Source organism: Hermetia illucens, chromosome 6 (genome assembly GCF_905115235.1).
Source record: "Hermetia illucens chromosome 6, iHerIll2.2.curated.20191125, whole genome shotgun sequence".
Classification (NCBI taxonomy): Eukaryota; Metazoa; Arthropoda; class Insecta; order Diptera; family Stratiomyidae; genus Hermetia; species Hermetia illucens.
This window is the reverse complement of record NC_051854.1, coordinates 90050958-90078601: the sequence shown is the minus strand read 5'-3', so window position 1 is coordinate 90078601 and position 27644 is coordinate 90050958. Positions and strand designations below refer to the sequence as shown.

At 45.9% G+C, this 27644-nt stretch overlaps 1 protein-coding gene across 1 annotated transcript in view; it reads right to left on the bottom strand.

Annotated features, from left to right (window-relative positions):
- Window positions 1-276: 276 nt before the first annotated feature.
- Window positions 277-27644, bottom strand: part of LOC119659975 (transient receptor potential protein) — a 52819-nt gene continuing 25451 nt past the window's right edge. The window contains exons 11-16 of the mRNA XM_038068341.1: window positions 26895-27262; window positions 17059-17413; window positions 9036-9258; window positions 1420-1722; window positions 1229-1350; window positions 277-1173 (exon numbers count right to left, since the gene is read on the bottom strand). Of these exons, the coding sequence (XP_037924269.1) occupies window positions 370-1173; window positions 1229-1350; window positions 1420-1722; window positions 9036-9258; window positions 17059-17413; window positions 26895-27262 (2175 nt within the window). The 3' untranslated portion in view covers window positions 277-369. The remainder of the gene's footprint in view (window positions 1174-1228; window positions 1351-1419; window positions 1723-9035; window positions 9259-17058; window positions 17414-26894; window positions 27263-27644) is intronic.

Genomic DNA, 27644 nt, shown 5'->3' with positions numbered 1-27644 from the left:
CTGGAGAAGCTAGGGATATCTACATACACTACCTGCAGGTTTTGTGCGCAGTGTGTCAAAGCCTCCTGTGTAAAATAGGTCAAGGCCATTGGGAGAATACTTAATATCAAGTGCCAGATTGAAATACTTGGAAGTAGGGAATATACTCAAATTCCAGACGGTTACAGGCTTGCTTGACATATTATGGTTAATGGATATAGTGTAACCAGTAAAAGGGGCACAATAGTTCTCTAAGGACTCGGTGCAACTTCGCTTCGCAGAATAATAATAATAATATTGGACGGAACTCATGTTTATTTCACTTAAGAATTTACAGAGCAAGTTTGCCAATATGTCTTATATTCTGATTATACACAATTTTAGGAAAAATTAAAGCCATCCAGAAATCATTCGTCCAGTCACTGTTGATTTGCCACGGTCACCTCCAGCTGCAGCGCTACTTTGTCCTACTCCACCTCCCGATGGCGGAGGTGGTTTCTTTGGTTCAGGTTTCTTCGCATCATCTGGTTTTTTGGCGTCCTTTTTCTCTTCAGGTTTCTTCTCATCTTTCTTTTCTTCCGGTTTCTTTTCGTCTTTCTTCTCTTCCGGTTTCTTGTCGTCTTTCTTGTCATCTTTCTTCTCGTCTTTTTTCTCGTCTTTCTTTTCATCTTTCTTCTCGTCTTTCTTCTCATCTTTCTTTTCCTCCTTTTTCTCGTCCTTCTTCTCGTCTTTCTTTTCTTCAGGTTTGGCTGGCGCTCCGGGAGCAGGCTTTTGGTCTTTTGATCCGGCCGCTGGACCGTCTGCTGGCGGTTTTGCATCAGCCGTTTTAGGTTGAGGAGCGGGTGGTTTGGTGCTCGGAGATGGTGGCTTCTTTGGTGCTGATGGTGCCGATGGGGCTTGATCAGCTTTAGCTGGGGCCGCGGGTTTGGCAGAGTCCGGTTGTGGTGCTTTCGGGGCGTCAGGTTTCGCTGCAGGGGCAGCCGGTTTCTTTGGTGCTTCGGCCTTTTGCTTTGGATCTGCAGTTGGTGGTGGCGGTTTTATTTTTTCATTTACCACAGTTGCTTGCGTGCCGTTTTCTTCAGGCTTTTTCATAGCTGATTTTGGTTGATCGGATGCTGCATCCTGTGTTTTCCCCTGGGCTCTCTTTAATGTTTTGCTGAAACCGGCGGCACCTGCTTGTGCTGCCACCTTTTCCTGATAAGACAAGCGCTCATAGAGTCTAACATTACTAAGGACAATAGAGAATTACCTCTGCCGTCAATTTTTCACTGATGCCTTGAAGTTGCTCTCTTTTTGTTGGAGCCTTCGTCATGAATTTCACATATGCCACTCGCGTAGATTGTGTTACCTCTCCAAGTTTTGGATTATATTCTTTGTGAAGGAAAGACAAAAATTTATTTGCAATATACTCGGTAGTTTTTTTCGTTTAGTTTTACTTACCAACTAATTTGTCCGTGTCAATTCGAAGGCCAGCATTAGCATCTTCAATCATTTTCCTGCGTAAACTACGTTGACTGCGTCGAACCATTGATGATTTGGTTGAACCAATAGGATCACGGACAGTATTATCTTTCACTAGTTCATTCCAGTTCTTCTTCTCGCGAGTTTTTTTGGCAACCGCAGAAGCAATGGAAGTGAAAACATCTTTGACTCCACCAGCAGCTGGGTCAGCAACTCCTTCCACTATTCCAATTTGGAAATCTTTCAAGATTCGGCGCTCCATTACACGACCCTTTTTGGTACCTATAAAAATGGAATGAATATTTGTAGATTATTCGTATTAAGCTTTTAATAATACTGAGATCAGTTGAATTCAAAAGAAGATGTGAAAACGCCGCCCAGGTCCTGATGAAAATGATCAAGCGTTCCTACGTAAAGGCGACCCACATAAATTCAGGCTTCAGAGGAGATCTTTCGTCTCCACGCAGATTAAGGCTAGGACTTAGAAAACTAACGAATCTGATCTAGATGAATCGAAATCCTTTCCGACTAGGACAAAAGATAAAGACGAAGCAAATGTGAGGATTTTGCTTTCGGTTAGATATCGTTACTGAGGTGATATCTCCCGGGAACCCAGACCCAAACGGTAATCGGGAAACCCAAAGCTAAGCAGTTGTGTGACAATTGCTGAAGGATGAACGACCCTGGACACAACCAAGTCTAAAATTGGGGGATAAATGATGTCTGGAAAAAATTATCTAGAGCCTAGAAATGGGAAATGGCCATACAACGAGCCAGTGAAAGAGGAGAACCTATTAAACGACATAGACCTGCTCTATTCACCGTCATAGTGGATGTCCACATAGGGGCATTCTATCTTTTCTATTGTGGCACCTTGAGATGCATGAATTGCTAGTGTTACTGGCCGGAGCGGAGTACTATACCCTCTGACATCAGCACACTCTTATCTGAGAAAAAAGAAGAAACAAGTTGGGAAACCGGAAGCTAGACGCTTCGCACAAAAGCGACAGCTTTGACCTATTATAAATTTGTTAGTAATAGTGCGATTTTCACCAAACTTGGTAGCCTACATTGCTGATTCTAGGATGAATTTAAGGGGGGCTTTCCTGCCAATTACCGAAGATTATAGTAATGTACTATTATTAACTTTATTTGAACAAGTATCTGTATGGATAGTACTTCGGAGCCCAGGCACCATATAGTGGCAGTCTCTTGATTTTTTTCAGATTTTTCAGTTAAATAGTTTCTGATGATGGGTCCGTTAAATAAATGATCACTTTCATCCCTGAACTCCCCACCTTTCCAACAAATGTCAAAACTAAGACCGGCTTCGGAAAGTACTAACCGAGACCTTTAATTTGATATCCCACATGATTATATTTGATAAAAAAAATTGAGAACCCCCTTTTGAATCCACCCCTCTTAAATTCGATGTAAAAGGTTGCAGCCCACTAAATGCGTGAGTGTTCACAGTTCGCACCTTTCTACAATCGCTACAACCGTCTCCGAGAAGAGAAAAATGCGAGTGACAGACAGACACAGACGGACGGACAGACAAACAGACTGGTGGACAGACAGACCTTAAAATCTTAAAACGCCTGGTTTGACTAGGCTATAGATTAATGTTACATAATTCGGGGAATCCTCACATGACCTCCCCGGGGGATCGTCCTCCCTGCATTGGAAAAGATGCTAACAGGGTTCCAAGCCAAGGTGCAATAACACACTTTGAATATCTTGGGCACCTTCAGTTTCAAATAAGACCCTTGACCTGGATCTAGTCGACGCGTCAATGAGCTGTTGGAAGAATTGATGATCAACGGTCCGTTGGGGACTGACGAACCCTTTACGCAAGCGGTTCATGATGAGAGAGTGCAAATAATTCTGCAACATTCGACGTGCGACTCAGCAAATCCGGTGGTGTTCTATCGACGTCGTACTAATATATATATATACTGGTTCGGACAGATCTGAAGTATCCTCGCCGGGAATAGTCTACACGCTCTTCTGTGTCCTGACCTGAATTTCTGTGACTCAACCGTGGCCAAACTGGAGCAGGCGGAAGTGGAACGTGCATATATCTTTTCGGCTTGCATGGCCCATGACCAATCAGCTCTACCAGAAGAACTGTAACATTTGGCATCCACCACGGCAGCAAAGTAGGCTGAGACGCTAGTGTAAGGCATACGTTATGGGGCAGCTCGAAAATCAACCGCAAAGGTGAGCCACTCTTGATTTTATTATTAACACAAATCTACCGGTGTTTAAAAGGGCAGTACACCAACCTTCCACAGGGGTACAGCAGTACAGCAACCTTCGCAGCTAGGAGACCGGTGGCGGTTGGGGGAGGTTCTTGACCTAACTGACAGTGGGAGTTACAGGGTAGAAAACTGGAGACTGTCCGACCGGAGATCCTTCTCAGATTACAGTTGGATAATTTTCAGTCTACATTTTGCTGTAAAGGTCTCCATTGACTGGAAGGGGGGGGGGGGGGCGGCAATACCGAAACAACCACGCCCCATCTGAGTTCGGTATGGCCCTAAACTTCGGGTTTCTGGCCAGGACCGAGGACATGGCTTTGTCTGAACTCGATGTTTATGGATAACGTTTTTAGCGTTTACCTAATGTTGAATGAAACGATGATGGTTTTGCGACGTAGGTTCGATACTCTGGAAGACCCCGTTTTGTTATTAGGTGACTTTAATACTAGGGCTTTTAAATAGACCATGCCTCCTCCGAACTCCAAAGGGAAACGAATTTTGGAAGTAGCTTCGAGGACCGGGCTCGTAACACTAGATCCATGTCAACGTTCCGGCGCTTACGCTGCGAATGAGGCATCTCTGACGTAAATATGTCTTCGGAATCTCTGGCACCGTCGAGGGACGACTGGCGAGTTCTAGAGGACTTCCCGGCAAGTGACTACGAGTCCATCGCATCCAAATTGGTTGATACTATTGCCGGCGTGCATCAACCTGCCACTCCCCTGTGCGTCGAATGTCATGATGGTGACCATCGGGAGATTAGTCGAAGCACTTGGAACTGGCAAAGTCGCGTTGAGGGATGTTCGGAGGGCGGTAGCGTCTCAGCTAACATTGTAATAAATTCAGTGATGAACCCAATAATGACAGTCTGTGAAGCTTTCATATAGCCCTCTATATGCTGGTGGACAGGAGTGTCATAAGCTCCGCTGCTTTGCACAAAGTTTATAGGCCCGCGAGGAGGCATGTGCCACAACGATAGAGAACAGACCAGCTAAGAGGAGACTCCGCAGCGAGATAAATAAAGGCAAAGCTCGTGGTTGGCAGAACATACTCAACGAGATAAATGAAGACCGGTGGGAACTTAATTACAAACTTGTCATCTGGAGAATCAGGACTCAGCGGAAACCCTGCATAGTTAGTATCGATCAGATAGACTCCGTTGGACGGAAATTATTCCTTAGACATCCACTGCAGGTTGATGTAAACAGCGCAAAAGGTGTCGAGGACTGCTCGCTTTTCAACCATGAAAAATAAGAAGGCACCAGATCCTAATGGTATCCCGGCGAAAGTTTAGAAACTGTATTCCGCAAACGTTACTCTGGGCGTTCAATGCTTGCCTGAAGGAGAGAATTTTTTTGTCGCTCGAAGGTATCAAGGCTCACGCTAATCAGGAAAAAAAGAGCCCACGAGTTTCCCTCTGTGTATCGTGCGCTGTGTATACTGCTGGGAACTTATCCCCAAGGCAGTTCGGGTTCAGAGGAAGGAAATCCACGGTGGATGTTGTTACGAAGGTCGTGGATGTGGTTCATCGAGCCGAGACACAACCATTGATCTCAGTGGATAGTGTTGCTGATAACTTCTGATGTCAGAAGTGTCTTCAATTTCGTATGATGGACAGATATGCTAGGCACATTAGAAAACTTATTCCACGTGCTGAGCTACCTCATGCTGATATTGAAGGATTACATGATAGAGTGCTCCCTATTATATGAAACGCTAGAGGGCCAGAGGAGAATGGAGCTCCTGTCGGAAGTAGCACAGGGATCCATCCTAGAGCGGGGCCTCCGGAACGGTTTCCACAATAGTCTGCTAATACTCGACATGCCAGAAGAGTTTGGTTGGTTATGCAAAAGATGTTGCGGTACTTATTTCCGGACGCACCTTTGAACACTTGCCAAGTAGGCTAGGCATGTTGATACGGTGAGTAGACGAATGGGAAAAAAACCGTAGTAATCATCTTGACCAGAAAGAAAATTCCGACCCCGCCTCTCATGTCGATCGGTGAGTTGACTATTGAGTCAAAACCAGCTGTTAAATACCTCGGTTTAATGCTTGACTCGAAGTTGAGTTTCTCCGAGGAAATCAAACCCGCAGCGGGCAAGGTTGTAGCTGGAGTCTCGGCCATGACTCGACTAATGGCGAATGTTGCGGGCCCTACATCCACCAGGAGACGTCTTCTTATGGGAGCAACGCAGTCCGTTCTGTTCTAGGCAGACCGAGTGGGAACCCTTTTGGCAAAATGAGCCAAGAGGCAAATGGACTACGTGGTTCATTGCCAATTTAGATTGTCAGCTGAATCGAAAGCATGATTAGACGGTTTATTTCCTTTCCCAACTTTTAAGTGGGTATGGAGGTTGTCACTCTTACCTGCACTAGATTGGGAAGGCGAGATCTCCTGATTGTGTGTTCTACAATGAAGTCGCGAAGGACATTGATCTTACCTTTTTCTCTTCAGAAAGTTGGAACGGTTGGTTACGACAGCAAGTTTATGCAGAAACAGGAGAGTTCTCTCCAGACAGCGTTGTCAGAAAGATGCTGAGAAGCGCTGTCAGATGGAGTCGTGTTGCGAATTATATTCGGATTCTTTTTGTTGCCAAGGAGATTTAGCTGGACTAACTACAACTAATTAACTAACTCCTTTCATCTTCTCGCCTTCCGTTGATGAAAGGAAGGTTCCCAAATTCGGGAGAACGGGATGTCTAACCCGAAGTAGTGTTTCAACCGGTTCCAGGCCAGTTTGATGACGGAGAGGTGTTTAGTTGGTAGTCCGACGACGCACTTTGCGAGCGTCCAACGTCTACCCTGCTCAAAAAAGATAAAAGAGAAGATAAATAAGATAGAAGAGGGGACTAGGCACAACATGTCATAATTTCGAGGTCAACATGGCACTGTATTTTATAGTACGAGCATGTCGGAAACCTGTATAGTAGGAAGTGTGGAAAGTAGAGGATTCTCAAATATCTGAAGGATAAAATATGATATTCATTTTATAAAACTTGGAAAAAAAGTGTTCGATTAGCGACTACTATCTCACTGTGAGTATTTTAGAGGTGAAAAAATTTACCCAAGGCTTTGAGTAGACGGGTCCCGCGGTTTTTGAAAATATCCCAAATATATAGAACAGAGGCCAACTAGCATACCAGCTTCTGAGGTAGGCTCGATAGTCGATCTAACTTAGTTCAGTACCTCGTTAGTCAGACGAATTGCACAGTGACCACGAGGCCATCTTTGTCAACAATAAAAACAGAGAAGGCGGCAGTCGAATGAGCAATAGAATTGAAAAACCCAAGATGGTTGGCTCGTCTGCTGGACCTTTCGAGGAAGAGACATTTCTGGTGGCTGGTCACGACCCGAAAGGGATGGCTGTGGAAAAAGTAAGCCAACTATGTTAGTGGGTAACTGAGCCATGCGACTCTACAATGCTCCAACTGAATTTACTCTGCAGTAGGAAACCAAACTACCTGTGGAACGAAGAAATTTCGCTTTACCAAAGGACAAGCCAGAACGTTGGCAGTTAGAGAAAGAATACCGCGATCTTCGAAGTAGCCTTAAGAAGGAATAGCTACAAGCAGTTGCACCTTGAGGTAAATACTAATTTGTGGTGCGCTGTTTACGAGGTTGCAATGAAGAAGATTCGTGAACAGAAATCAAGTGACTTTTCCGCACCTCCTGTTCAAAATAATCGCGCTTCTTTTCTCATGACAGGAAGAAAGTGGACCTCAGCCAGCGGTTCAACAGGACGTCTTCTCAGTTCCTGGAGTGACCGTGGTGAAACTACGCGACATCGGTGGACGAATTGACGATAACAAGGCTTCGGGGTTGGACAGGATTCCGAACAAAGCCATGAAGGTGGCAGTTATAATCGGGCCCTCATTTAAGCACATTTGATTCGTACATGGTGGGAGGAGTGTTTCCTGCTCAGTGGAAAAGACAGAGGTTAGTTCTCGTACCGGACGCACCTGATGCACCCTCCTCATGTTGCCTTATCTGTCTTTTAAACAATATAGGGAAGATGTAGGAAAGGGTGATATACAACAAGCTGCTTCCGTTCTTCGAGCTAATGTGTGATCTATCGGAGTGGTTGCATGGGTTTCGCAGATCGCGGTCTACGGTTGATGCGATAGTATTGGTAGTGTACCTGGCTTAGGAGGCATCGGCCGCTGGTAAGTGCTGCGCGGTGGTGACGCTGGATGTCAAAAATGCCTTTAACGTGGTCAATTTGGAGTTGAATTGAAGGCACGCTGGCTTAACTTGGTCTACGTGGTTACTTAGCTCGGATAATGAAGAGCCTCCGAGAGACTTTTTATTACCTTATTACTAATTGTATAATAGAAAAAAAACAATACTGTCAAAATTCGGTTGGTAATCACGAATTTGTTGGAAGTCAATCATTAGATACCTGGGGGTAATGATCGATGCCCAGTTGAGCTTCAAGGGGCATCTGAACTATGTGCCTGAAAAGGCAGCAGAGGCTAGCTTTCTCTAGAAAGGATGATGCCCAATATTGGAGGGCAAACATCTAGTCGCCGGCTGCTTATTGCAGGGGCAGGGAAATCTATCTTGCTATATATGTCTCCTGTCTGGAAGGGAGCTCTGGACAACACGGTGCACCGGAGAAGGGTGAGTTCAGAATACCGCCCAATCGCCCTGAGGGTATGCAGTGCATATAGGACAGTGTAGCAGGGTGTGATATTACGGGGACGATTCCCTAGGATCCTCTAGCAAATGAGACACGCTACGTCTGCCGAAGAAGAAGGGCAAATCAGTCCGAGGTCCGGCAATATGTTCCATCCGTGCTGACTGCGGCTTCTGAAATGCCACTAGGAAGGACCTGTACAGGAGATGGCAGCAACGGTGGGATAACTCCGAAGAAGGCCCGTGTATTGACAGATGGGTCGAGCGTAAAACATGGGGAATTGAATTGCCACCTAACACAGCTTCTTATGGGTTACGGTGGATACACTTGCATCGCTTCGCGTTGGATGACTCGCCAGACTGTCCCGAATGCGCCGCTACACCCGAGGACCAGAGCATGTCCAGGAACTGGATCGAGCACACAATTTTATATTCCATTGGCTAGTTTAAGAAGTATTAAATAAAAAGTTTATCGAAGCATTCACGTCTTCGCTGTTTCAAGACCCATAACCCATAACCGATGTAGTATCACTAAGTCCTTAAATACAGGTTCTTTGTTAACCTAACTAAGGATCGAAATTCGAATATCAGATTTGAAATTTAGGATTCAATTCGATGTCATTATGGCCAGTTCTTTCGAAATATTCAACAAACAGCCGATTAGGTAGGAGAAAGGTGAGTTTTAATTAACCAACTTACCTGCGTGATGCTTTTTGTCTACGTCTGGCACTCTCATCTTATTCTTCTGGAAGATATCCAAGAGTTCGTAACGTAATGAACTGATGTCCTGTCGCACTTCAATGATATCATCTTCGGTAATATCGAATAGATCCCGCTTCCTTTGCTCAGCCGTGATATATCTTCGCACTAGGAGCCTCATTACCCGTTCGTGCATGGTGCGTGCTTTCTCCAGATTGCGTCTCTACACGTCCATCCCACAATCGAATACGAATCACAAAAGGCGGCAATGCAAATGAGGAAAAAAGACAATACTTAAAATAAAGGACGAAAAAAGTCCTAAACGAAGCTATCATTGGCTACCAATGGAATTGTCGTAGGCATTTCTAAATCTTTCAGTACATTTTTATCTATTTGCCATTCTGCTTATCGGGAAGGCTGCTACCGACTACGTAGCATCAGACTAACATTAAACTCCTACATTCGGAGCCGAGGGTGGTCCTAGGAAAAGTCGAGGGATTCCAGCGTGAGGATACAGGACAGCAAGCTAGGACGTCGGTGGCAAGCAAAGAGGCACAAATTTGTATAAATTGGTATTTAATTCTTGGCAAATGGCTTTGGGCAAGGACTAGAGCATTTGTGTATGTGTTAGATTAGTCGGCGCCTGGCCTGCAAACTTTTCACACTAACGGCAGTGTCGAGGCCACTGTGAAAAAACTTTTAGGAAAATTTCTATTACGCAAACTTTGCAGAAGTTTATTGTCCTAATGTCTATGGAGGAACACATTGACGGAACGAATGAGGCTGGGAAGGATTTAACTTAGTTTAGCAATTATTATTTGGATGAAATGGTTATACACCTGCGAAGGATTGGTAAATGAAGTATATTCGCCTTCACATCATGAGCATCATAGGCTCATCCCTGGGTATGGAAAATTCGGGCACCTATTGACGAACTGTGAAGGTGCAATAGTGTCCTCTCATGGATTGCACGAAGTAGAGAGGAGCAAAGTAAAGTAAAGTTATACTGATAGGAAATGGACTCTAAACTCTTGGCGCAAGAAAATGAATTTGCTAAAATGAGGCTTATTTTTCCAGATTTTAGGTCCTTTCACAGAGTCATAAATAGAACAGGAATGAGATCCAGACTGAGACCTTTCCGGGAAGCTTAAAACTTGGGGGATTGCTAGTGGGGATAGCGTTGTGCCTCCGAAGTCGAAATTCGATGCGGAGCTCTGAAAGGAGCACGGGCAGTTTGGTGGGAAGGGGGATGTCAAAACATTTCCTTCATTGCGCGACTTTAGCAAGGAGAGTCGGATAATCCAACAAAATATAGGAGACATTATATGAGAATGGTGGATTTTCACTGCATTTCATTATATGATAAGAAGCCTTATCAAGTGGCGCGACTGACCGTGCGGAGAGGACAACTCCAATACCTTGTAGTGCCCCTGTTTCGAGAGAAAATTCAGTCAGAATCGCGCGTCCTGAGCAGTTGGATTCGGGCATAAACCGTGTGCAAATGCAGTCGATCGTCCTAGCTAGAGCCGAAGAAGAAAGGCTCATCAGGAAATGAGCAGCAGTGGTGAAGCGTATGCGGTGGGCAACCTTCCTCCAGAGGAACACCAGCAAAGGCGTCAAAAACGGCCTGATGGAACTGGAGGAACTATTGGAACGTATCTCCTTCTATAGGCGAACATGGAAAGCATATATAATAGAATATAATTCGTAGTCATGTCGTGTTCTGCGAATTATATAAAGGAGCACTCAACATCTGCGAGCCGCTTCGGTCACGCTGTTGCCAGGGCAGAGGTGAGGCAGCGTTTGACGATTTACCTCTGCCCTGGTAAGAAACCGTAAAGCCGTCATCGATTGATATTTTTGTAACCCAACCTATTTACAAACTGGTGTTCCACCAACGGCCAGAATTGCTGCTTGAGGCGTTCAACGCTTACTTGAAGTAGGCCAATTTTCCTTGTCGTTAGAAAGTGGCCAGACTCGCGATGATCAGGAAGAGTACAAGAGGCCCGGAGCTCCCGTCCGCATACCGACCGCTGTGAATGCTTGACACGGCCGGGAAAGTTCTTGAAAAGCTCATCAGGGGTAGACTCGCTGAAGCGATCCGCGCTGCCGGGGACTTATCCGCAAGACAGTTCGGGTTCAGGGAGATCTACAGTGGATGTTATTATGGAGGTCGTAGATGCGGTTCATCGAGCCGAGGTACACAGCCACCGGTCTCGACGGATAGTGCTCTTCATAACGCTCGATGTCAGAAATGCCTTCAATTCCGTAAGATGGACAGATATGCTAGGCACACTAGAAAACTCATTTCACGTGCCAAGCTATCTCTTGCAGATATTGAGGGATTATCTGAAAGACTGCTCCCTGCTCTGTGAGACATTAGAGGGCCAAAGGAGGATGAAAATCACGTCGCGAGTGGTACAGGGATCCATCATAAGGCCGCACATCTGGAACGCTTCCTATGATAGTCTACTGAGACTCGATATGCCTGAATAGGAGTGCCTGGTCGGTTATGCAGACTACGTTGCGGGACTTGTTGCCGGACGCACTGTTGAACAGGCGCAAAACAGACTTGGCATATTGATGCGATGGGTAAACGAATGGATTACTGCTCATGGTTTCAGCCTTGCCTTGCCAGGAAAAAACCGAAGTAGTCGTCTTGACCAGAAGGAGAATCTCGACCCTGCGTCACATATTGATTGGTGAGTTGACTATAGAGTCAAAACCTGTGGTTAAATACCTTGGTTTAATGCTCGACTCGAAGATGAGCTTCCTCGAACAAATCAAAGCAGCAGCGGACAGGGCTGCAGCTGGAAACGCGGCCTTGAGATTCTGCTCTATGGCGCAGAGGTATGGGCTGATGCCCTTGACAAGGAGGTGCATCGTAAGCACCTTGCTCAAGTGTAGAGGCGGGGTGCTTTGCGAGTGGCGTCTTATCGCACCATCTCCGAACTGGTTGTGATGGTGATTGCGGGAGTGATCCCCGTTGCCCTCCTTGCCAAGGAGCGCAAAGCTATCTATCGCCGTAAGGGCGAAAATTTAAGAGAAGTGGTTGCCCGTGAAGAACGTCAACGCACCCTTAGTGAGTGGCAACTTTCTTGGCAAAATGAGCCAAGGGGCAAGTGGACTGCGCGGCTCATCGGCAAATTAGACCCATGGTTGAACAGAACGCACGGTGAGATTGATTACTTCCTTACCCAACTTCTAAGTGGGCATGGAGGTTTTCAGCCTTACCTGCACAGGATTGGGAAGGCGCGATCTCCTGATTGTGTGTTCTGCAATGGAGTGGCGGATGACGCTCAACACACCTTTTTCTCTTGCGAGAGGTGGTACGGCCTCCGCCAGCAGCTTTATGCAGACGCAGGGGAGCTCTCTCCAGCCAACATTGTGCGAGAGATGCTGAAGAGCGCTGGCAGTTGGAAGAAAATTGAACTCGACCTGCGGAGGGATCGGACGGTAAGGGGTTCCCTGAACTAACAAGTCCCTTCCTCCCCTCCCCTCCCGTTGGTGAAAGAAATTCCCTGATTTGAAGGCTTCCAAAGGCGGGGGATCGCGAGGGCTAGCCCGAAGTAATGCGTCAAACGGTTCCAGGCTAGTTCTCTGATGACAGGGAGGAATTTAGCTGGTAGTTCGAGAGCGTGCTGTTGTGGGAGTCCAACACTCTGTGCGTAAACGTATTCACCTCCCCCAATCACAAAAAAAAAATGTATTACCTATCCACTGTCACTTACCCATTTGTGAGATTTGCGAGGAACAGTGACTTTCTATGAATTACTTCCATGTAACAATAGGCAACAGAGAGCATTATCGTGGAACATCCTTACCATGATGTCGGTGTTGAGGTAGTTGCATTTCCAAATTTCATACAAAACAGCGAAGGCGAATTTGGTGCTGTTTATAGGGGAGGGTAGGGCACAATGAAACACGGGCAGAATGAAGGTCCAAACACAACAGCGGAGTAACTGCGTGCGTCCGCTGGGAGACAGCTGTTAAATGAAGTTCATTAAGAATCTGCTGACCCTAATGAAATTACGGTAATGCTACGTGAGTGGAAGACTCATCTGCAAACGTGGTGGTATGGGAATACGAACGGCAAGCCATTAAAGAAGCAATGTTATTCCCAGGAGCGGGCTTTGAAAGGCCAAAAGTCAACGGCATTTATATCTGCAGCTGTTATCATCATGATCATCATCAACGGCGCAACAACCGGTATCCGGTCTAGGCCTGCCTTAATAAGGAACTCCAGACATCCCGGTTTTGCGCAGAGGTCCACCAATTCGATATTTTTAAAAGCTGTCTGGAGTCCTGGCCTACACCATCGCTCCATCTTAGACAGGGTCTGCCTCGTCTTCTTTTTCTACCATAGATATTGCCCTTATAGACTTTCCGGGTGGGATCATCCTCATCCATACGGATTAAGTGACCCGCCCACCGTAACCTATTGAGCCGGATTTTATCCACAACGGGATGGTCATGGTATCGCTCATAGATTTCGTCATTGTGTAGGCTACGGAATCGTCCATCCTCATGTAGGGGGCCAAAAATTCTTTGGAGGATTCTTCTCTCGAACGCGACCAAGAGTTCGCAATTTTTTTTGCTAAGGACCCAAGTCTCCGAGGAATACATGAGGACTGGCAGGATCATTGTCTTGTACAGCAAGAGCTTTAACCCTATGGTGAGACGTCTCGAACGGAACAGTTTTTGTAAACTGAAATATGTTCTGTTGGCTGACAACAACCGTGCGCGGATTTCATCATTGTAGCTGTTATCGGTTGTAATTTTCGACCCAAAATAGGAGAAATTGTCAACGGTCTCAAAGTTGCAGCTGTTATGCTCGTCTTAATGCAACATTAGCGCAATATGATGAGATGCTAGACAGCTTGGTGTTGGACGCTGGAGACCAAAGCCCCAAAATCATGGCCGGCAATTTCGAGGCGTAGGTACGGGAATTCTGCGCGCTTTAGACTGGGAAAGTCGAGTGATCTTGCTTGTAAGCTGAAACTGGACATCGTACTAGTAAATACTGGATCCGTGCGCACCTTCCGAGGCAGAGGGCTAGGCTCAATTGTCAATCTGGCTTAGCTCAGTAATTCGTTGACGAGACGAATGGTCTGGGGGGTGAGTGAACATTACATTCATAGTGAATACCAGGCCATCTTCCTCGACATCAGGAATGGGGAAGGCGACGGTCGACTGAACAACAAAAGCGGTAAAACCATGATAGCTGGGTGGTCCACTGTAGCTTTCGAGGAAAAGACATTCCTGCCGGCTTTGGAAGGAGGTTGCGACTCGAAGGGTTCGGCGCTGGAAAAAGTGTGCCAGTTATGACAATGGGTAACTGAGGTATGCGATCCGTGGGACGTTGCTTACAAGGTTGTAATGAACAAGATTCGTGGACAAAAATTACCCCAAGTGATGTGCCCGCGACTCTTGTTCAAAATAATCACAATCTCTTTCCCACAATAGGAAAAAAGTGGACTTCATCCAATGGTTTAATAGGACGTCTTCTCAAACCCCTGGGTGAACGGGGAGGAAGTACGGGAAATCTGTGGACGAATTGTGGACAATAAGGCTCTCGAATTGAACGTTATTGCGAACAAAGCCCTGAGGTTGGCTGCTCAAATCGGGCCCGCACAGTTCATAAGAACATTTGAATCGTACATGGTCGAAGAGTGTCTCCCGCTCAGTGAAAGAGGCAAAGGTTGGTTCTGCTGCCAAAGCCCGAAAAATTACCTGGTGCACCCTCTTCATACCATCCTATCTGTCTTTTAGACACTATGAGGAAGATATTGGAGAGGATGATATACAACAGGCTGCTTCCCTTCGTTGAAATAGCTGGTGATTTATCGGAGCGGCAGTATCGGTTTCTCAGAGCGCGATCGACGGTTGATGGAATTGCAACGGTTGTTGCAACCTGGTCCGGAAGGCGGAACATAATTTGCGCGTGCCAAAGCAGCCAACATTGATTGGTTTTCCAGATGACCCGGTGGTAATTGCGAAACACCACAAAGACGCGCAGCTGTATGCAAGCGAAACCGCACACGCCATAAAAGCATGGCTCCAAATGTTGAAATTGGACCTGGCGGAAGATAAGACGGAGGAAGTCCTTATTACCAATCACACTGTCAAAATCCGGGTTGGTAATCATGAGATTGTTTCAAAAACGATAATTACATACCTGGGGGGTAATGACCGATGCCAAGTTGAGCTTCAAGGGACACCTGCACTATGCGCGCGAAAAGGCAGTAAAGGCTAGCTCATCTCCAGCAAGGATAATGTTGGAGAGCCAAAATCTAGTCGGCAGCGGAGATGGCGAAATCCATTCTGCTATACGCGGTGGGAGGGAGGGGTGACAAGGGTGACTAGGGTGAGTTCGGCATACCGGCCAATCGCGCTGAAGGGGGTGCAGCGCATATTGGACAGTATCCGGTGAAGCAGTGTGTGTCATTATGGGAATGATTCCCTTGGATCTTCTAACGAATAAGGCACACCGCCTCTACCGAAGAAGGAGGGTGAATACGGCTGAAGTAATTCCAGCATTCCGAAAAACCGCTAAGAGCGAACTATACAAGAGATGGCAGCGACGGTGGGATAATTCCGAAAAAGGTCGCTGGACTCATATACTGATACCGTGTATTGAGAGATGGGTTGAGCGAAAAGGCTGAGATTTGAATTACCACCAAACATAGTTCCTTATGCGACATGGTGGATACATGAAGTACTTGCATTTCTTCGGATTGGATGAGTCCAGAGACTGTCCTGAATACGCCACTATACCCGAGGACTGGGAGCATGTTAGGTTTCACTGTCCGAGATTCCTGAATGAAAGAGGGCGGTTAAACAACGCCCTAAACGCCGTTACAGGTCCCTATAGTTTCGTGGAGGAGATGCTGAAATCCGCAGCAAATTGAAGTGCGATAAATGCAACAGTAACTGCAATACAGGAAAAGCTGCATGAACAGGAACGAGTCTAGAAACCATGACGGACGCGTGACTTAGTTGTGCTGGTGAAAACCAGAGCCCTCCTTATGAAGAAATACTTCTCGGTGGTTTCGCGGGGATATGGGCGGACAAGTGGAGGTGGTTTTAGTGGGTGGGAATTCCACACACTGTCTGCGTCTTCTTAAGATTTCCGGCTCCACCCATAAAAAAACCTCCAAAAGAACTGGGAGTGCTCTCTAGAATATTACGATCCCAGCCGACAGCCAAATAGCTATCAAGACACTTATGTTCAACTTTAGATTGGTATTGAAATGCCTTAATAAACTGGATACACTTGGCTCGAAGTATAATGTCTGGATACTCTTGGTTCCAGGCTATATTGGGTAAGAAGGTAATGAGGCAGTCGAGAGGCAGAGGAAAAGTGTAGAACCGTCGTTATAGGGACCAAACGCTTTGTTGGAGTCGGGAAAGGGTTCTTGACCATGCTAATAAGGAAGAGATAATTTGGGCGAACTTAGCAGAAATGGAGTGTACTCAGGAGGAAATGTGAGCCAAAGGTACCGCAGGATTGTTTAAGGCTGACCAAGAAAAACCTTACAATCTTAGTGGAAGTACTCATCGACCACTGCAGGCTAAACTACGATCTGGGAAAGCTAGGAATATCTGCGGACAGTACCTGCATCCATGAAGAGAGCGATGAAACCTCTATGCATATTTTGGGACAATGTTGGGCACTTATGCAAAGTAGGTTAATGAAGATGGGAGGATATTTAATGTCAGATAAAACACTTGGAAGGACGAAACATCCTAAAATTACTGTCAGCTATAGTATTGGTTGGCGTACTATACTATCAATAGCTCGTTAGGGTGCAGGTTAACTTCCCTTGATACTATGATTTTTATTATATGTTTAGCTCTACAACGATATTTGTAACTTTTGCCTCTGGTTGCAAACAAAACTACCAAATTACTGCTAAAAATAATACAAAAAGGATGAACTCCAATTTCAGGCTGGGGTCGAAATATTGCTTCCTTTTGAGTTTTCAATGTAAAATTGAAGTAAATTACGGTCGGTACCTACCAAAAGACTCTTTGTTCTTTTCGGTGCCCTTCCCAGTGTTTTGCTAATTAATTTCATTGTTGGAAACATGTTGAAAGGTGCTGGAAGCGTATCTCCTTCCTCAAAGTAACTCATCCACAACTTGGACCGGGCGAATTTCCATTCAACATCGGCGCGTTCCGAAATTATTTGGTATGAATTCGACATCATGGCAATCAGCATGTTCAGCAGGACAATGATATTGATTACACTGTATGACCCGAACATCAGCAAAGCCCAGAATCGGGTGAATCCTTTGATGCCGGCTAAATCGAAGGACACCAAGTCCACTAGGCCAAAGGACGCCCAGAAGAGAGATTGTGATGTTTCGAAAAGACTGCGGAAGGAAGAGAAAGTATTGAATAGCAAAAATTTAATGATTCGAAATAGAATATTTTGTGAGGGGATGGTGTATCAAAAGTTGCGATGGGACTGTGTACTAAGTGGTGACTGGTAAAATAAAGATTTCGGTAATAGACATGCGATTCTTTGCCTTGGTTTTTATCTATTTCCGGGGGATTATGTTACAAACCTTACTAAATATCCTTAAATCATGGACAAGTGATGAGAAAAACAAAATTTTCTGGCTTCCGTATTTGCTTCCGATAGTATCATTCTCATCAAAACTGAACAAAGCTTCTTGTTTGCCAACCAGATTTTCGAAAAGAATGAGTACGGAGGACTATCCTTTATATAGGCAACGATAGGTTCCTTTATTTTCTTTTAATCTGTAATGTAGCCCGAACACGGTGAACCTGGGAGGGATTCTACCCTACCACAACGGAAGGCACTGCGAAAGAAGGCGAAGTTTCTTGGGAATGAGGACATGGAGGTTGCTACACCGCGAAGTGGGGCGATATCCAAAGAAATCGGACGCAAGAAAGCGGTACTTTCGGTGGAAAGTGACCCCAGTGAGATCCACACTGAACGCAGTAGAATTTTCAGTTAGCCAAACCTTCTTCCTATCTACTGGCGGCAAGACTGTCAAAGTTGCAGGACTGTCCTTATATATTTCTGGTTCAAGAGCCATGGGTTCATTTTAACAGAATCTGTGGTATTTTATCAGTCAAGGGGACCAGGATCTTCTTCGATGGAAGATCCTCGAGACCGAGGACCTGCGTTCTGATGTCAAAATTGTTAGAGGCAACCATGCTGAGACAATTCTGTTCCCAGGACCTTGATACGGTCAACTTACAACACCAAGTTTAGTTTAGTTTAGTTAGCAGGGGGGAGCCGCAGCCCCGTAAGTTGCCTATTCAATGGCTTCCCGCCTACGGTGTTCGCAGGCTTTAGCGTATCTTAGAACATTCTCCAGAGGCAGAATGTGAAGATTCTTCATGGAAGAAAACCTTGCCAAGGTGTCTTCGTCTGAGATCTGAGGATGCCGGGCAGCTGCATAAAAAGTGCAGGGCCGTATCCTCCCCCTCACATTGGCTGCACACAGCCGAAACCACTATCCCAATCTTTTCCACATGGTGGTTTAAGGGGCAGTATCCCGTCAAAAGCCCTACTAGGGTTTTCATGTCCCACTTCTTAATGCCGCTCTAGTGACCCTAGGCTCTCCCACAAGGATTTTCGCTTGCCGGCAAGAGTCCAAATTTCTCCACTCGGATGCGTGAATCCTTGCAATTTCACCCTTCAGAGTAGACTTGACAGTAGATGGTCGGATTCCAAGACTTGTTTCTTGCCCCACGATTGTGGATCCAGACCCCCGGCGAGCCAGTCTGTCAGCCTCCTCATTACCGGCGATGTTAGAGTGCTCCGGTACCCATATCAGGAATGTTTCGCTCAGTCGGCCAAGTTTCAGCAGCACCTGATGACAACTCCACACCAACTGGCTTGATATGTTGTTGCCATTTAGTGCTGATAATGCCGCCCGACTGACGGTGGTGCGACCCCTCCATTTTTGTCGCAGACATTCTTCTGCTGCTAATGAAATGGCATATATCTCCGCCTGATCGTCCTTTTTCCGAGGGATCGGGCCAGTTCTATAATCGGATTCTCCGAGAACATCCCTGCGCCCGATCCATCCTCCAAGACTGACCCGTCGGGGAACATTATTAGGTTTGTAATCTGAAAACATTCATGGCCACTTGTCGACCATTCTTCTCTTTCGGTGATTACGACAGTGTATGTCTTTTCAAAGACGAATCTGGAAACCATATGATCGGCCGGCATCAGGGCTACCGGATGTTTTTCAAGGAATTTCCAGATAGACGCATGACCGTTTGATTGGCCGCCTTTCCACGCCCCAATGGTATCGAGCCTATATGCGTCGTTGGCCGCTTTCCGTTTCACCTCCAAGTGAATGGGGGGTAAATTTAGGATAGCTTCAAGTGCCGCAGTCGGCGTAGTACTCATTGCTCCAATAATACTTAGGCAACCAAGTCTCTGATTCTGCATTAGCAGCTTCCTGCTGTTAGCAAAGTTCAGTCTTGGCCACCAGACGATGCATGCATACATCAAAATGGGTTTTATTATGGATGTATACATCCAGTATATCCGTTTAGGTGAAAGTCCCCAGGTCTTACCTATCCTACCTTCCTACAGTACCAGAACAATCTGCAGGATTTCTGATATTGTTCCTGGATATGATGCTTCCACGTTAACTTGGAGTCAAAATGTACTCCTAAGTACTTGACTGTTTGTGCCAGCTGGATTTCCGCCCCTGCTAAGGTGGGTAGCGTATAGCTGCGTATAGCTTCCTAGTGAACATAACTACTCCAGTCTTCCTAGCATTCACAGTGTGTCTATTGCGGAAGCATCAGCTGTGGATTACATGCAGAGTTGCATTCAAGCGGTCACATACTGTGTCCGCAAACTTGCCGGTAATTATTACGGCTAGGTCGTCCGCAAATGCTTGCGCGAAGGCTTTTTTTTCCTTCAGGAGCCACAGCAGGGTATTCATCACCAAGAGCCATAACAGTGGAGAGAGAACCCCTCCCTGTGGGCAGCCCCTGAGACATCCTGCTTCAATAGACTTCTGGCCGACCGATATGTGGATTTTTCTCCACTCTAGCATGTGAAGGATCCAACTGATTAGCAGCGGTTCGATTCCATGCTGTCTTGCCGCATCACAAATTGCCGCGAATAAGGCATAATTGAAGGCACCTTCGAAGTCCATGAATGCGCCTAAGGCGTATTCTTTTTCGGACATCAGCTTTTCAATTTTTGCCGTAAGTTCATGGGGTGCTGTCTCCGTGGATTTGCCTTTCTAGTACTAGTCTTTCTAGTACTTTTAGCAGAAAGGATGTTAGGCTGATCGGTAGAAAGCTTTTTGCGTCTGTGTAGGTGGATTTTCCTTGTTTGGGAATGAACAACACCTTCACCTCCCACCATTTAATTGGAATATAAGCGTGTGCTAGGCATGCACGATATATATTCCGAATGTGTAGACCCAGGACATCCATTCCTTCTATTACCAGCTCAGGGATGATGCCATCCGGACCTGCAGACTTGTATCTATGGAACGAGTTAAATGCCCATTTCACTCGCTCCAGTGATACTACTTTGCATGCCAGATTCCAGTCACTCGGTTGAGGGCTGTATGCACCTGTTGGCCCCGAGATTAGAATTTGAATGCTGCCTGGGAAGTGTACTTCAAGCAAATGATTTGCCGTTTCTTCATCGCTTTCTGTGCACTTCCCATTCTGTAAACGTAAATAGCCCAGTTTCTGGCTAAGTTCTTTGACCAGAATCCGCTGCAGCTTTGAGGTTGCCTCAAGAGAGTTAGTCTCTTCGCAAAAGCGTCTCCAAGATGATCGTTTACCCGATCTTCTGCTCTTCTTTAGAGCTTTCTGTGTCTCTTTATAGCGATTCCAGCTAGTGCTTGATTCACCCTTCAGAGCACGATTAAGGAGCATCCTTGTCGTTCTCCTCTGTTTTGCCAAATCCGAGTTCCACCATGGTGTTTTACCCTTCTTTGGCATCTTGAGTGAACAGCTTTCTTCGAAAGCTTCTGTCATACTAGTTGTGATCATCTGGGTTGTCTTCTCAATTCCAGCAATGGATGCGTGTCCCAAGGATCGTGACTCGGGCGCTCAATTCTATTTGATACATCACCCAATCTGTCTTCCTCGGATTCCGAAATGGAGTGGGTGGAGGTGGATCCATGCCCATAACGAAATCAATGCGTGTGTGATCCGAGAATGTGATATCGTTTGACACTCTCCACTCCCCGATCAGAGCCACGATGTCAGGAGATGCCACCGGGATGTCGATGACCTCTCGCCTGACCACGTTGAAGAAAGTGGGTTCATTACCCACATTTAGGATCGGAATTGGTTCCTACTAGATTCTCCAGTAGTCTCGATCCTCTTGCATTGATGTTCGAACTTCCCCAGCATATGTGGTGAGCGTTGACATCACATCCTGCTATTACCCCCATGCCTCTACTTTTGGCATATTGGATAGCTCTGATGAATGTTCCACTGGGAACGTCTTCTGCGTCATAGGGGAAATATGCAGAGCACCATAGTATCTCTTTATCTCCCTGCTGACTTTTTATGGTTAACTTGGCCGATGTGGTGTCGCCATTACATAGGTCGTTAACCAGGTTAGCCTGGAAGTCTTTGGAGACTACCATGCAGGCGCCGGGTCGATCACTTCCATTGGCATACAATAGGTCAGCATGTTGGAAGGTTAGGTTAGGTATATAAATGTCTTGCAGCTATTGATCCGACGACTGATAAGTGCAGTCGCCGTTTTACAATGCTGCAAATTTACTTGGGAAATGTGGCACCTCATCTACGTTTCAGATGTAGATACCGGGGGCTGCATGTCCGCTTCAATGGTTTTAGGAGCCCACACTTGTAACGTGACGGTCCCCAGCCCATAGTAGAGCCGGCAGCCCGATTTTTCCCGAACCTTCTTAACATCGGGTTCGGGAACGCCGATAGTGAGAAAAGTTCCCGGCCTATCGGTTCTCTCCTGTTTTGCTGCCTAGCAGCAACCAGGTGGAAGTGTTAAGGTTGTTCTGTACACCAAGTTGTTCCAGAACCCCAACACCATTTCGCTCTCTTCTGGAAGCCAGAGAAAGCACTTTTTGATCGATGAAAGCTCAGAGACCCTTTTCAAGGTTAGTCACGCACCCTCCCACACATCCTTGAGGGAGGAGCAGTACTGCCTGAGCTACTCGTTCGTGTCTTCGTCGGCAAAGTTCAGTCGTAACATTTTACGGTATATACCTACCGACTCAAAGCAAAGCCGGATGGATTAGAGTCGTCATACAGGACCCATCCATCGGCTTCGATAGCCTTGACTGCAAATGAAGGCCTAGCCAGTGCCGTTTGCTGCCTTTTGTGTCGAAGAGTTAGGATCGTCCGAGGACCGCTGCCGGTTCGGTTTCCCTTTAGCCGCAGGTGCCCCGAACGCTCCTTTCCCTTCAACCTTGCCACAGCTCTTGGGTTGCGCGTTGCCCGGAGGCGGTTTGCCCGAAGGCAGTTTGCTGTTCGTGGACAGGTGCTTACCCATGGGCAAGACTTTAGCCTCAGCAGGTGGCGTCGATTGGAGCCTGGGGTCAGGAGTACTGACAGAAGGGGCCTGCTTCGGCTCATCCGTTAAGGACTGGGTCCCAATTGAATTGGTTCCCACTTGAATAAGTGGTTAATCTGAGTCTAGACTCAGGTTCTCCATCGATGAACTCAGGGTTGCCCCTTCACTCGGGATTGGATCGTCACGATCGAAGTTTAACTGTGTTTGCTTAATAGGTTTATGTTTTTGTTTTTTTTTTGTTTTTTCATAGTTGGCTACCATGGCCTCAATTTTTCCAGGGAAAGTAAGTCGATCTCGGCAGAGCCCCTTTTTGCCGAGACAAGGCTAGTTGAAACTGGGGGTCGCCTGGTACCCAGAGTTCACCGTTTACGGCCACATCTTAACCCCTGTGACAACACCAGGTTAATGGTAAGAGGAGAAATGTCGAGTTGCCTCCGCTTACTTACCCTATGATTCTTTGTGCCCTTCGCCGACGCAAGAACTAAGGGATCTGGTAGCTCAGCATATTTGTTGGGGCAGTAGCAAATGCATTCCCAGAGGAAAGAAGCTGTTTGATTTTATCACTTCAGCTGCTCTGATGACCGCGTACGTGGGGTGCGCCCCTATATTCGTGGGGCCAAGAAGAAGTGAAGTAATTGACCTAACAATCTGTACTTCAAAGTTGTTAGAGTTGATTCGAAACTCGCGAGTGTTAGATGAAGTCTCACGGACAGCCTATAATACAAAGACGGAATCCTAGGAAAACGGATTGGAGAAAGTTCAAGGAACTTCTTGGCGACAAAGTTGAACTCCCTAGTCGACTAAGGACTCATTTGGCGATAGAAGATCAATTGAAAACTCTAACTCGCACACTTTTAGAAAACTTTGAAGAGGCTTGTCCAATTTCCAGGGGCCAACGTGGTAAAACCGTTCCATTGTGGAACCGAGAATTGCAGAGACTCAGGAAATCAACCAGACGACTTCCAAATCGTGCTTGCAAAAGCAATAAAGCCGAAGACTGGGTAAACTTCTGGAACTCACAGCGTGAATATAAGAGGCACGTAAAACGTTTGAAACGAGACTCTTTCAGAGCAAACTGACAGGAACTGGAAGGTAAAAGGGAAACTTCCAGGGAGTGCAGAGTCCTTAACCAGGGTGAATCGGGCAAATTGAACTCTCATAGAAAACCGGATGGTACTTTCACGAACTCCGGAGTTGAGTCTATACAAACTCTCTTGAAAGTACACCACCCGGAAGAACAGGTCTCAGAAGTAGGAAAAAGTGAATTGGCGGTTTCTGCAAACCCTTCAACACGAAGCTGTTGCAAGGGGAATTGGGATACAGCGAGAGTGGTTTTTACCAATGAAAAGGCGAGAGCTGCTATACTATCATTTGAACATTTCAAAGCACCTGGCATGGATGGCATCTACCTAAAGGAGGATATAAAGCACTTAGAGCAACTTCTAAGAAATATTTTTCGAGGATATCTTGCTCTGGGCTACGTGCCTTCCTCTTGGCAGAAGCTGAAGGTAATCTTTAAACCAAAGCCTGGGAGAAATGACTATCCAAATCCAAGAAACTTGAGGCAAATTTGGACTACTTGATCATCACATTCGCAAGAAGGCTCTAAGGTGGCACCCACTAAGTGAGGCTTACCAACGTAAAAAGTCCTATAAGTCTGCTCTTCATTCCTTGATTTCAAAGATAGAGGATGCAACTCTGAAAAGTGAGTACGCAAGGGGGTGTTCGTGGACATTGAAAGGCCTTTGACTGTGAGCCCTTCTAAAAGCTCTATGATGTCGCCAGAGAGAATGGTGTTGACGAAACTCTAATAAAGTGGACCTATACTATGCTAACGCAGAGATTGTTGTGTGCTGAAGTGAGTAATGATCGCTACCTAACAACGGAAGCGACGAAAGGCGGCCTTCAAGGAGGTGTACTATCGCCACTTTTGTGGAGTATGCTGATCGACCCACTACTATGCGAACTGCAAAATCTGTCGTGGACGTGAGGGGCACAGAGCATTGGAAGAGCCATTGGGAGAACTGAATCTATAATAGTTTTCGCAATGGTTTCCAATTCTCAGATCCCCATACATCTGTTTGATAGAAGATATGATGTGATCTTGAAACGAACAGAAAATTGGGACGAACCAGAAGAATGCATGTCAGGATATACTGACGTCTTCTATAATACATCGATGGCTCAAAAACAGAAAATGGTTCTGGAGTAGGAGTATATTTCTCAAATCAAAGCGAGAACTGGGCTTTTCCTTTGGGACGATACACAACGGTCTTTCAGGCTGAAGTGTATGCGATCCTAAGGGCAGCAACCTGTATGATTGACGAGTGATTGAAGGGCAGGCGCATCGCAAACTGTAGCGATAGTCAAGCTGCATTGAAAGCGTTGAGCAGTGCTTTGATCACTTCAAAAATCGTTCAGGAATGTAGAAACCGATTGAACTCTATTTCTAGATTCAATACGGTGTAATTACTCTGGGTACCTGGCCATTGCGGTGTAGAAGGAAATGCCTTCGCAAAAGAGGCTTCAACTTTCCCGCCGGACCGGAACCAGCAATTGAGGTGTCAGTAGCATGGCTGATGTTGCTATCAAAAACTGGGAACAAACTTCCCATGATGACAAGTGGCCAAGCCTTAATGCTGCTAGACAGACCAAACTCTTCCTGCCAGAACCAAACAAACATACTGCAAAGTTTATCCTGTCGAAAAGCAGGAAGACTTTCAGAAGTATTGTGGGTATGCTGACTGGCCATAATTCACTAGCTGGGCATATGTTCAGAATAGGAATTATCCAAGGTGAAACGTGCCCATCCTGTAATGAGGAAGCGGAATCCACGGAATATTTTCGATGTGAGTGCCCCACCTACGGACGTATCAGGAATTAGATTTTTGGCGCTGATATGCTCCCACTGCAGCGGGTAACATCACATCCTCTAACGGGAATCCTATGATACAAAAACGAATCCGGGATATTCCGTTAGACGGGGGAATTGAATACATTGGACCACCAAGGTCTGAGTGCTCAAAGGCTCTGCCTCTGGGCGGCATGTTGGGGGCAACATCAGCTAAAGCTTGTCGAGACTGCCATTAACTCTGAGCGACGTGATCCATACCTCGAGGAGCTTAAACGACATGACGAGTACTATTTGGAGCTTCAATCAGCATTCAAAGACGGTATGAGGCGATATCAAAGCAACATTAACAACGAAGCTGGTCGCAGTGGAGCGGTCAGATTAGGAACGAAACGGATTCAGCTTGAGCGATTAGTGATCCCGAGATTCGGAGGAAGAACGACCCGAGACCTGCAAACTGCCTTCATCCAGATCGCGCAGGCGGCGATAAGCGCGAGATCTGGGGCTGTATATCAATGAAGGTAAGACAAAGTATATGGTGAGAATGTCAGCACCAAAAACCAACCAACCAATAACATCAAACCGCACTGGTCAAAGGGGAAGAACAGAACAACCTATCTAGGGTCGAAAATCACAACCGATAACCGGTACGATGATGAAATCCGCGCACGGTTGTTGGCAACCAACAGAGCCTATTTCAGTTTACAAAAACTGTTCCGCTCGAAATGTCTCACCATAGGGTCAAAGCTCTTACTGTACAAGACAATGATCTTGCCAGTCCTCATGTATTCCTCGGAGACTTGGGTTCTTAGCAAAAAAATTGCGAACTCTTGGTCGCGTTCGAGAGAAGAATCCTCCGAAGAATTTTTTGCCCCTACATGAGGATGGACGATTCCGTAGTCTACATAACGACGAAATCTATGAGCGATATTATCCACAACTTGACGGTCATAGGTCAAGTTGTGGATAAAATCCGGCTCAATATGTTATGGTGGGCGGGTCATTTAATCCCTATGGATGAGGATGATCCCACCCGGAAAGTCTATAAGGGCAATATCTATGGTAGAAAAAGAAGACGAGGCAGACCCTGCTTGAGATGGAGCGATAGCATAGGTCAGGACGCCAGACAGCTTTTACGGATATGGAATTGCTGGACCTCGGCGCAAAACCGAGATGTGTGGAGTTCCTTATTAAGGCATACCTAGACCGGATACCGGTTGTGGCGCCGTTGGTGATGATGAATAGGTAGCACGCTAGCACAATATCGTTCAGTTGGTTGCTGTAAAGAGGACGTGATTAGGAGAATGACTCCTTCAATTTACAGGCAGGACTTCCGCAGTATTTTTTTTTTTTTTCATTTTGAAAGTCAGATCCTCGTATTGCAGGATCCTTTATAAAGAAGCCGGTGGTGTATTCAGACATGAGCTAAGTGAGTGATTTAAAAAAATATTTAAAACACAATACGATATCCTACTTTGCAAAACGTCTCCAAACGGTACAAGGTTTCTCTGATTCGTCGAAGTCCGCTACATCCGGGTGCAAATGGTAGCACTTCTGTTTCTCCAATTCTGCATAGTACCACAGCAACTGGTTGAGACCGCAACCGAAGGCGAACAGCACTAATGTGTAGATGAAGAAGAACTTTATGATGTCGAGAATCATTCTGCCCAGTGAAACTTGAAGCGGTCCCAGATGTGGATTTATGGAGAATATATGCACCAGCTTCAGAAATGAAAGTATCATACCCGCTGCAAATGCACCCTCGGATAGTAACATGGGATCAAAAGGATGCCAATTTTCACGAGGAAAGTACGGATCTATGCCACGATACCAAGCGTCTCTCTGTAAATAGAAAAATAAAAGGATAAACTGAATTATTTATTTTTCAATTTATTTCAAGTAGTAACGATATATTCAAGGATACATAAGTACAAAGTATAATTTCGGCTCTACGATAGTGATGCAACGTGTCTTGTGTTATAACGAAGCTGATAATATGTTTTTCAGTCTGTTGATCTCTTACTTTCTTTGATATTTTTATGTACCAGCTATTTTTTAAGAGGCCCCCATTGCCCCCAAAATGGGATATAGAGATGTACAAATCATCACCTTAGTAGGTGATATCATATCATATCACTTAGTAGGTGATGTCATCACATATCAGAGGTGATATTACAATGAAATATCACAAGCTTTCATTACCCTAACCGTTGTTGTTATATCG